Source organism: Phoca vitulina, unplaced genomic scaffold (genome assembly GCF_004348235.1).
Source record: "Phoca vitulina isolate PV1807 unplaced genomic scaffold, GSC_HSeal_1.0 scaffold25, whole genome shotgun sequence".
In the NCBI taxonomy this organism is placed as follows: Eukaryota; Metazoa; Chordata; class Mammalia; order Carnivora; family Phocidae; genus Phoca; species Phoca vitulina.
The window spans coordinates 6,423,766-6,436,097 of record NW_022589728.1 but is presented as its reverse complement, the minus strand read 5'-3'; the positions used below and the strand labels follow the sequence as shown (position 1 = coordinate 6,436,097).

The 12,332-nt window shown below is 39.6% G+C and overlaps 1 protein-coding gene across 4 annotated transcripts in view; it reads left to right on the top strand.

Annotated features, from left to right (window-relative positions):
• OPRK1 (opioid receptor kappa 1) overlaps window positions 1-12,332 on the top strand; it is a 126,377-nt gene that overhangs the window by 103,351 nt on the left and 10,694 nt on the right. For all 4 annotated transcript variants that reach the window (XM_032421723.1, XM_032421724.1, XM_032421725.1 and 1 more), the window contains one exon: window positions 6,692-7,044. In XM_032421723.1, coding sequence (XP_032277614.1) covers window positions 6,692-7,044 — 353 coding nt within the window. The remainder of the gene's footprint in view (window positions 1-6,691; window positions 7,045-12,332) is intronic.

Sequence of the window (12,332 nt, the reverse complement as noted above, 5' to 3'; positions counted from 1 at the left end):
AGGTATCACAGAAATTTCCTTCTATTGAGCTTGGTGTGTTGGGGGGTGAGTGGCCAGCTTCCTGTGGGTCAGGAGCGTTTGGTCACACTCCTTTTTTTTCACCAGGACCAAACAGCAATTCTTCAGTTGTTTTCTGTTGGCCCATAGGTATTTGCTATACTAAAGGGGTCTATTCAGAAAAATGACCATTAGGGTGTATGTTTGTTTGTTTCATTCTGTTACAGCTGTGGTTTGATGGCTACAGATTTTTACTCCCTAAAGTCTCACTAATTTGTGGTCTCAGGCAAGCCATTTACTTCCTCTTTACTGTTTCCTCACCCAAAGGATGGGTATTGTTTGTGGAAAAACTGCAACACTATATATAATGTACATGACAGCCTTTGTCCATGGATGGGCAGCGTGCTAGTGTTCAATATTAGTATTCCCCGACTCATGCCCCATTCCCTCATATCAAATGTTTTTTTTACCCTCATGACACGTATTTCACCACACTTATTGGAATGCTTTTCAATCTTTAGCTGCTGGAAGGAGCAGAACTCACAGAATCACATTATTTCTCTGATAAAATTTCTGCCTCCTTAAGAAACTTTGGAATGACAGCCCTGAATTCCTTTACTGATTAGCTATGGACTCTGAGAACCCCTGAGAATCATCTCTAAGACTGCTTACTCTTCAGAAGAATTGGGGGCAGTGGAATCTTATGGGACTGTCAGGCAGGTTATTAGGACCGGTGCAGGTCATCAGTGACCACAGTAATGATACTAGCAGCAGCATTAATGACTGTGAGGGCTGGCATCCAGTGAGCAATCATCAAATACCAAGGCCTGTGCTGGGTACTTTGAGGGATTGTCTCATTTAGTCATCAAGATAACTCTGCCAGATAGAGTTCCCAAAACAGAGTCTGTCCCGTAGTAAGCCCTCAATGAACACTCCACATGGTTTTGCCTCTTTGGTATTCAAGGTCCTCTGTGCCCTGACACCCCTTTTTCCAGCTCAGCCAGGTTCCCATTACTGTAGCCATGAAAGCCTCTCTCTCCAAATCCTTCTCAAAGCTCAAGATCCTGTCCAGGTTTTGTCTTCTTTATGATGTGTCCTGATCTCTTCACTACACGCTGATCCTGCTCTTCCATCCATTCCTCTAGTTCACGTTGTAATTTTGACTCAGTCAGTTGAAAAGTTCCCTGGGGCACGGTCTGTATATTGAGTTTTTCAATCATCCTCAATGCCCAGTATATTGCTGTATATGGAGCAGACACTTAAAAATGTGTTGAAATAATGAAATGATGAAGACAGGGGAGGAAGCTTGACTATAACCAGAGAGAAGAGAGGGTGTGTGTGTATTGTCAGCATGGGGGACAATTGCAGGTAAGAGCTAAAAATAACTTTCCAGTAAAATGGGAAACATGTATGTATTTAAAGATATATGGTGATTACCCATCAAGATTATGGGTTTATTATGCTGTCATAAAGCTAAAAAGGAGCTCCTGATTAAAGAAGCATCACTTAAATTTAAAATAAAGCACTCGGGCAATGAACCTCAACAGCAAGGGATGCTAATAATTCAAGAATGAGCTCTTCTACCTGCACAGTGTCTGAGCACAGCAGGCACATGGGAAGGACGGGAAGATGTGAGACTGCTGTGGCTCAAGGTCAATGTTCCTCCCGCTGGTGCCTCATTTTTCTCCTGGCAAGTGCCAGGCTCTCCCAGAAACCCTGCCTGGTGACATTGGTTCCTGATAGCTCAGCAGATAACCTTGTGTGCATATGGCTGCCAATCCAGCAGACACCCCTCAGTTCTCTGTAAAGAGAACTCCAGTAGGAAGGTCTTGAGTTAACGTATGATGAGGGGCATTTCTTACTCCCGGAGACACCCTCCGCCATGTAGCCAGGCAATGACCTTCCTCACAGCTGGCACCCTGGGTTCTCTGGTTGACCTCTCTTCCTGGCCTGCTCCTGGCATCCCGTCCGGTACACGTTACCATCGTTTTCAGGTTTGTAACATTGACAAGTGTAGTGAGGACAACCCCACAGACTTTGCTCTTTTAGTGCCATATGCCCCTGTGGTATGTATGCTAAAAAGTGCAACCACTCGCTGCCAGCCCACCTCCAGCTTCTCCACACGAGCCAAAGCTTCCCACCCACATGATGCCATTTTACTTGAAATATTTGCACATTTTTGTAAAGCAGGGTGGATGAAATGGAAAATCATTTCATATCTTATCGTAGTAAGAAAGTGTACTTTTTTCTCCCCTCAGGGGACATTTGACTGAAAGGACTAGCTACTATCTCCTTTTGATTAAATGAACAATACCAGAGTGCTCAACAAGACTGTCTTTGAGGGTGAGGGTCTTACTATCACACTTTCACAGGATCCGGTCCAGTGTAGTACATAAAAGACCATCAGTAAATATTTGTTGAACTCATAGTTTATTCACTAGTTTGAATTATACCTGTCAGTTCTCTCTTTCAGTGTGGTAGGTTTATAAGTATGTGTCTTCCAGAACCCTGGGAAAAGGCCTTGCCCTTCTGCCCCTTCCAGATCATGCCACCAAGGTCCGCCTTTGCCAACATTAGAAACATCACTTTAGAGTGCCTGGGTGGCTCAGTCGGTTAAGTGTCTGCCTTTGGCTTGGGTCTTGATCCCAGGACACTGGCATCGAGTCCTGCACTGGGCTCCCTGTTCAGCGGGGTGTCTGCTTCTCCCTCTGCCTACCCCCCACCCCCCTGCCCCTGCTTGTGCATGCTCCTGCTCTCTCTCTCTCAAAAATAAATAAGTAAAATCTTTAAAAACTAAATTAAAAAAAGAAAAAGAAACATCATTTTACTCACCTGAGTCTAACTTGCCTCACTAATATTAGGGAGAAGACATAAATCTCCTGGCTAAACTCAAGGAGTCATTGTCTCGAGAATCAGATAAAATACATGGAGGTCAAAGTACTGGTCTTTGTAAATTATACAGTGCTGGGGGGATTTAAGAATGCAGAGACTGGCATCCAGCACCCAGGTTTGAGTCATGCAATGCTGTTTACAGCCATATGACTTTGAGAAATGCACATAACTCCCGTGATTCTCAGTGGCGTCACCTGTAGAAAAGGGATACTGATACCTACCATGTGACGTTGTGGTGAGGGCTGAATGGGATAAATATGTGGGATGTACACAGAGTCTGACACAGGGAGTGTTAGAAATAAATGGTTAGTAAGATCATCATCATTAACATGAACCATCTCAAAATGAGAGTGACGCCCTGACATCGGGATGCTGGCAGATCCAAAGGTCTCCATGAAAGGAGGGTGCAGGTATGTCTCTAGGTCTCTGGTAAGTGTCTCTGGCCTTGGGGGATGGTGACAGACCCTACATGAATGGTCTGGCCAGAGCTTGTTTCTCTGGGAGCAAGAACCTTTGCTATAATTAGTATAGTTAAAATTAGTGTAATTTGTAGACATTTCTGTTATAGGAGCTCATCTCTCTTATTCTGAGATCTGATGACAGAATTTGAATTCTTTATAAGTCCAAGTCTTAAGCAATTTCATATTTATTTTTTAAAGTATTTTTGAAAAGCTAAGAGAAAATCACTCATCATTTTATGATTAAAGGTGCATATTATATACATATTTTTGCATCAAATTTTTATTTACATTCTAGTTAGTTAACATATAGTATAATATTTGTTTTAGGTATAGAATTCAGTGACTCATCACTTACATATAACACCCAGTGCTCATCACAAGTGCCCTCCTTAATGCCCATCCCCCATCTAGCCCATCTCCCCACCCACCTCCCTCCATCAACCCTCAGTTTGTTTTCTATAGTTAAGAGTCTCTTATGGTTTGCTTCCCTCTCTTTTTTTTCTTCCTCTATGTTCATCTGTTTTGTTTCTTAAATTCCACATATGAGGAAATCATATGGTATTTGTCTTCCTCTGATTGACTTACTTCACTTAGCATAATACTCTCTAGCTCCATCCACATTGTTGCAAATGGCAAGATTTCATTCTTGTTTATGGCTGAGTAATATTCCACTGTATATATAGACATCTTCTTTATCCATTCATCAGTCGGTGGACACTTGGGCTCTTTCCATAATTGTTGATAAAGGTGCATATTATATTTTATCATAACTCATATTTCATTCCATTCACATTCTTCTAACATGTAAGGTCACAGGCGTCATTTTTACTATTATCTTTCATATTCAAGCTGAACAATGGCTCTAACTAAAAACTAGGTTCCTTTTTTTCTTCTTCTTGTGACTGATGGCCACATACATAAGGGAGGGGGAGGAGTTGAAGACCATGAAAAAAATTAGACATATTCTCTGGATTAGGGGCATTCCATTAACTATCTCAGGAGTTCTATGAGATAAACATTATATTTCCCATTTTATAGTTGAGAAACTGAAGCTCCATTCTTAGTAACCTCTCCAAAATCTTACAATTGGAGGGAAAAATAAGGAATAGAACCTAGGTCTACCCAACTGTATGAGACAGGGAATGTCTGTCTAACTTCATAAAGTAAGAGGAGAGTATCAGGGTCACTAAATATGAGAGCAGAAGTCAAAGGTACTGCCCGCTACAATCTTTGTTAATATCAGGGATTCTTGGAGAGAAAGTTGACAGAATAGGAGGTTGGCTTATAAGATGTACTTTTCAAACACAAAACCATACCTTAAAGAAGACAACATTTGAACAGATAGCATTTCAGTCTTGCTCACTGGAAACATTTGCTCTGTCTCGGGAAGTGGACTTCCCCAGTTATCTGTGCCTTTATAATGCCTATGCTCTGAGCATTGGCCATATACATTTAATCACTATTTATTTATTTATTTATTTATTTATTCATTCATTCATTTATTTAAGAGAGAAAGAGCATAAGCATTGGGGGGAGAGGCAGAGGGAGCAGACTCCCCACTGAGCAGGGAACTCAGCATGGGACTTGATCCCAGGACCCCGAGATCATGACCTCAGTCAAAGGCAGATGCTTAACTGACTGAGACACCCAGGCACCCCACATTTAATCACTTTCTAAAACTTATAGGCCACTTAATAATATTTGAGTGAAAATTGTAAAGGTAAAACATAACCTATTTTAAAATAAACTTATTCTCCAGATTAAAGCACTCTTTAGATAGCAGAGCATAAAAATGGAAACCCACAGATACTGACTCTGTGCCATTCTTTACCATGCGTTCATCCAAGCACAGACAAACCATTTTCTAGCAAGAAGAAAAGAGAGGAGGGGAGGATTTGGGGGGAGGGTGAGTGGGATGCTGAGAGTGAAGTGTGATCCTGTGTGTCACACATTTTGAGTCAGGTCAACTACTGCCTTTACCTTGGGTACAACAATTTGGTTTTATTATCTTTATGTGACAGGACCTGAAACTCAGAAAATCATACACTGAATCCAGACTCTGGATGATTTGACTTCATAGAAGTCCTGCCCCCCAGGAGAGCCAAGGCTGTTCTGTCACTACATGTTTTAAAAGACATTTCTCATGTAGAAATTTATGTATTGAAAGACACCCTAGCAGGGATCAATAAAAAACATTGATATTGATTTTATAGCCAAAGCGGTAATTTTCCATAAGACAGTTCCTTATAAGTGACCTTTAATAACAGTCAAAGCCATAACATTAAGAAGGTACGTGGGGCATGACTGAGTTAATTACGATAAGGTCTACAAATCTGAGGTGTGTAGAAAGTAATTAACATGGATTTCCCCTACATATTCAAAGGCATTTGGCCTCTGAAAACCTGCTGATACTGTTTGGAATGTTTCATGCCCTATAGATCCCTCAGGGAGCATTCTCTAAGTAAAACAATCTTCTTAATTCAGTTTTAGTTGAAAACGGAATTGTTCTCAACTTCATGTTATAATGGAAAGAATAATTTGGGCTTAAAGGCAATGTTTTTGACCTGTTTTGAAAATTACTGTCCCCTCAGTTGGAAGAGAAACAACTTATGTGCTTTAAAAATCTCTCAAAATGAGAGTGAAGAAAAACTGAGTTATTTCTCACCTACTGCGCTAGATTACATTTAGTGCTGTGATGTGTATAAGGAAGAACTCAGCCTGCTTTATTTACATAATGCATTTAAGATGAAAAACTAATGGCACACTGGCAAACAAAAATCAACAAACAGCTGTGTTTTAGCCATTGAAATTGAATGTATTTTAAAAATGAAAACCATTTCGAATTTTCAAAAGATGTAATTACAATGATGGATTTCTCAAAATGACCCTGAGGAAAAGTTGAGTAAGCTTTATCTTTGTTTTACACAGGGAAAGGGAAGTAATAAAGTATGTAAAAAAAATGCTTAAACGCAAGCAACTCCGATAGGATTAAAATGAATTGTCAGTCACAAAAGAAAGACCTGTATTATGTGTAAGTCTGTCAAAAAGATCTGTATGTATATTTATCTATTTATCTATGCTATTTTCTTCCCCTTTTTAAATTTAAATATATTTTGAACAAAGCACTAGAATAAAAGCTAAGTCAAGTCAGAGATTTTTGTCCACTTTTCCTACTACCCTTAATAACTAGAAGAGTCTTTTATATATTAGATGCTCAATAAATATGTAAAGAATAAGTGAATGAAAAACAAATTTAATAATTCAAAGGTTGTTACAAATACATTTACCTCATGGGCTTGACATAAAGTTGAAGAGAAATGATCTTGTTTCTTGTCTTTTAGATACACAAAGATGAAGACAGCAACCAACATTTATATATTTAACCTGGCGTTGGCAGATGCTTTAGTTACTACAACCATGCCCTTCCAGAGCACGGTCTATCTGATGAATTCCTGGCCATTTGGGGATGTGCTGTGCAAGATAGTCATTTCCATTGACTACTATAACATGTTTACCAGCATATTTACCTTGACCATGATGAGTGTGGACCGATACATTGCTGTGTGCCACCCTGTCAAGGCTTTAGACTTTCGCACACCTATGAAGGCAAAGATCATCAACATCTGTATTTGGCTCTTATCGTCATCTGTTGGCATATCTGCGATAGTCCTTGGAGGGACCAAAGTCAGGGAAGGTAAGGGCAGTCATGTTCATCTCATTTTTAACCACCCTACTTCTAATTATACAAACTTTTAATTTGCAAGTGAGTAGGACACATATCTAGGGGAAAAACCAAAAGCTAGTGGAAATATAATGCCTAAATCCATGGATGAAAAACACAACAGTTTTGTGCTTTCCATATCTAAACATAGGATGGGATAAAGACATTACCCAAACACAGATGCCCAACCTATCTGCTATTCTGGAACTGCTTATCAGAATCTGGAGGGGTGAGGATGAATCAGGGAACCATAGGCATGTAGATTTTTAGAATACAATCCATTGTATGCTGGCAATTGTAAGATACACCTACTCTCTCCTCTTCTTTCTCCCTAAAAAAGGGCCCTAAATCATTAGAGACCTATGCTGGCTCTTTACTCTTTTTCTTTAGGGGTTAGTCTCCATGTTACTATCATAACTTCATTTGGCTGTAGGACATTCAGAATTGGGTTCACAGGTGGATGATAGTACACATGAGCAAAACTTAGATTTTGGACATACTAGTTCTTACCCAATGCAAACAGGATATTTGATGTTTTCCCAGTGTTGCTATGCTACAACTTAGATTTTGGACATACTAGTTCTTACCCAATGCAAACAGGATACTAGATGTTTTCCCAGTATTGCTACGCTAGTGGTTCTCACCCCAGGCTGCCTGTTGGAATCACCTGGGCACCTCAGAAAATACAGATGATCCTTGAATAATGTGGTGGGCACCGGCCCCATGCAGTCAAACATCCTTGTATGACCTTTGACTCCCCCAAACTTAACTACTAATAGTCTACTGTTGACCCAGAAGCCTTACTGATAACATAAACAATTGATTAACACATATTTTGTATGTTTTATGTTTATATGCTGTATTCTTACAACAAAGTAAGCTGGAGAAAAGAAAATGTTATGAAGAAAATCATAAGGTAGAGAAAATACATTTATAGTACTGCTCTGCAATGAAAAAAAAATCTGCGTGTAAGTGCACCTGTGCAGTTCAAACCCATGCTGTTCAAGGGTCACCTATATTGCTGCCTGGGTTCCCCCCTGGAGGCTCTGGTTTAATTGAACTGAGGCACAGTCTGTGTATCAAGATATTTTTATTTATTTTTGAAGGAGGGTGGGCATTGGGAGGGGGAGAGAGAAACCCAAGTGAACTCCATGTTGAGCGTGGAACCCAATGTGGGGCTCAATCCCAAGATCCTAGCTGAAACCAAGAGTCAGATGCCTAACCATCTGTGCCACCCAGGCAGCCCTGGGTGTCAAGATTTTTAAGATGTCCCCAGGTCACTCTGACCTGCAGCCAGGGTGAGAACTACTGTTGCTGCAGTTTTGCTTTACTAGTAAAAGTAAAACTATGAAAATATCTTTGGTCTTAGTAGAAATTCATTGGGAAGAGGGGAGCAGAACTTTGGACTTCATAAATGCTATTTATTGCTGTAGCAGTTCTCCAAAAGGTCTAGTTTGTTAGGGAGGCTCATGATACCTGTAAATACAGATAATTGAATATGTGTAGTAGGGAGCTGCCAGATCATAGAAAGGGCAGGTGCTAAAATCATAGCTTATCTGGCATAGTCCACATTTGTAATGAAACACAACCTTTTCCCTCTTAAACTATAAAATGAATTTCCAGCTTAGCTGTGGAAGGTGTTAAGCTATAATACTTGGTAAATTTTAAGATATGCCAAAATTTATCAGAGAAGCATTTTAAAATATGATTAATTACACACAGGATTTTGTTTCTTCATGCATACAACAAATGGAAATAAAGTTACAAGAAACTCTTCCGAGCTCAGGGTGTTGATACTTAATAACTGGATTCAAGAGGAAAGGCTGCATATACACCATGAGGACTAGAAGAATGGGCCATGTAATAAAAGAAGATGGCGATTTTACCCAGGGCAATTGAAGAACTGATTTTGATATTTCATGACATACTTGCAGGCTTAGCCACTACACTCCTCTAATCAGTGTCAGAAAAATGGCATCCTAGAAGCAATGGATTTCAATTCAGTTCTTGAAAGATGAAATGAAGATAAATGTAGGTTTTCCAGGAAGGAGTTGCTGTAGATGAATGTGTGCAGACGCCATGAAGAAAGGATTCACTAGTGTCAGGAGATTAATTTGTGCAGCAAATAGGGGGAAAATGGGATAAAAAGTAGTCTTGTAGAGAGCTCCCTTCTTTCTTTGTTTCTTTTATTTTCTAAAGCAGATTTTGTTTATGTGTTGAAAGGTTGTCTCTGAACCATTTAGTACGCTCATTTTTGAGTGCTGGGTGACAAGTCAATTCTCTTGGATGACCAAGAGGAATATTAGAGTATGCAGTACAGCATCGATAGCTATAGAACCTATGCTGCATAGTAGATCTACAGAACTTTTTTACTTGCGTAATGGTACCCTTTGACCTTTGCCTCCTATCCCTCCTGCACCAAGCTCCTGGAAACTACAGTTCTACTCTCTGCTTCTATGAGATTCCATATATAAGGGAGATCATATAGTATTTGTCTTTCTGTGTCTGGCTTATTTCATTAAGCATAATGTTCACCAGGTCTCTCCATGTTGCCACAAATGGCATGATTTCTTTCTTTTTAAAAACTGAATAATATTCCATTGTGTGTGTGTATATACACACCATATACCACATTTTCTTTATCCATTCATCCATTGGTGGACATTTAGTTTTTTTTCCCGTATCTTGGCTATTGTAAATAATGCTGCAGTGAACATGGGGGTGCAGATATCTTTGAGATATTGATTTCATTTCCTTTGGATATATACCAAGAAGTGGAATTACTGGATTATATGATATTTCTATTTTTAACTTTTTGAGGAACCTCCATATTGCTCTCCATAGTGGCAGCACCAATTTGTGTTTCCACCAACAGAGCTTCCCTTTTCTCCACATCCTTGCCAACATTTATCTTTTTGTTTATTTTTGATAATAGTCACCCTAACAGGTATGAAGTGATAGCTCATTGTGGTTTTGATTGGCACTCCTCCAATGATTAGTGGTGTTGAGCACCTTTTTATAATCCTGTTGGCAGTTTGTATGTCTTCTTTGGAGAAATGTCTATTTAGGTTCTTTGCCCATTTTAAATCAGGTTATTTGCTTTCCTGCTATTGAGTTGTATGATTTCCTTATATATTTTAGATATTACCCCTTATCAGATACATGATTTGCAAATATTTTCTTCCATTCTGTAGGTTGCCTTTTCATGTTGTTGTTTCCTTTGCTGTGCAAGAGGTTTTTTTGTTTGTTTTGGATTTTTTTGTTTTTGTTTTTGTTTTAGTTTGAATTAATTTGATGTAATCTCACTTTTTTATTTTTGGTTCTGTTGTTTGTGCTTTTGGTGTCATATCCAAAAAAAAAAAAAAAAAATCATTGCCAAGACCAGTGTCAAGAAGTTTTTCCCTTATGTTATCTTCTAGAAGTTTTATGGCTTTATTTACATAAGTCTTTAATCCATTTTGAGTTGGTTTTTGTGTATGGTGTAAGATAAGGGTCCAATTTCATTCTTTTGTATGTGGATATCCCATTTTCCCAGCACCATTTATTCAAGAGCCTGTCCTTTCCCCACTTTCTATTTGTGGCACCCTTATTGAAGATTACTTGACTGTATATGTGTGGGTTTATTTCTGGGCTTTCTATTCCATTCCATTGGAATATGTGTCTGTTTTTTATGCCAGCACCAGACTGTTTTGATTATTATAGCTTTGTAATATAATTTGAAATTGGGAAGTGTGATACCTCTAGTTTTGTTCTTGCTTAAGATTGCTTTGACTCTGCTGTCATCATCAAGACAGTATGGTACTGGCACAAAAACAGGCACATAGATCAATGGAACAGAATAGAGAGCCCAGAAATGGACCCTTAACTCTATGGTCAACTAATCTTCGACAAAGCAGGAAAGAATGTCCAATGGAAAAAAGACAGTCTCTTCAACAAATGGTGTTGGGGAAATTGGACAGCCACATGCAGAAGAATGAAACTGGACCATTTCCTTACACCACACACAAAAATAGACTCCAAATGGTTGAAAGACCTCAATGTGAGACAGGAGTCCATCAAAATCCTAAAGGAGAACACAGGCAGCAACCTCTTCGACCTCAGCCGCAGCAACTTCTTCCTAGGAACATCGCCAAAGGCAAGGGAAGCAAGGGCAAAAATGAACTATTGGGACTTCATCAAGATAAAAAGCTTTTGCAAAGCAAAGGAAACAGTCCACAAAACCAAAAGACAACTGACAGAATGGGAGAAGATATTTGCAAATGACATATCAGATAAAGGGCTAGTATCCAAAATCTATAAAGAACTCATCAAACTCAACACCAAAAGAACAAAGAATCCAATCAAGAAATGGGCAGAAGACATGAACAGACATTTTTCCAAAGAAGACATCCAAATGGCCAACAGACACATGAAAAAGTGCTCAACATGACTCGGCATCAGGGAAATCCAAATCAAAACCTCAATGAGATACCACCTCACACCAGTCAGAATGTCTAAAATTAACAAGTCAGGAAACGACAGATGTTGGCGGGGATGCGGAGAAAGGGGAACCCTCCTACACTATTGGTGGGAATGCAAGCTGGTGCAGCCACTCTGGAAAACAGTATGGAGATTCCTCAAAAAGTTGAAAATAGAGCTACCATATGATCCAGCAATTGCACTACTGGGTATTTACCCCAAAGATACAAAAGTAGGGATCCGAAAGGGTATGTGCACCCCCATGTTTATAACAGCAATGTCCACAATAGCCAAACTGTGGAAAGAGCCAAGGTGTCCATCAACAGATGAATGGATAAAGAAGATGTGGTATATATACACAATGGAATATTACGCAGCCATCAAAAGGAATGAGATCTTGCCATTTGCAATGACGTGGATGGAACTGGAGGGTATTATGCTGAGCGAAATAAGTCAAACAGAGAAAGACATGTATCATATGACCTCACTGATATGAGGAATTCTTAATCTCAGGAAACAAACTGAGGGTTGCTGGAGTGGGGGGTGGGGTGGGAGGGATGGGGTGACTGGGTGATGGACACTGGGGAGGGTATGTGTTCTGGTAAGCGCTGTGAATTGTGCAAGACTGTTGAATCTCAGATCTGTACCTCTGAAACAAATAATGCAATATATGTTAAGAAAGAAAAAAAAGAAGAAGAATGTAGCAGGAGGGGAAGAATGAAGGGGGGGAAATCGGAGGGGTAGACGAACCATGAAAGACGATGGACTCTGAAAAACAAACTGAGGGTTCTAGAGGGGAGGGG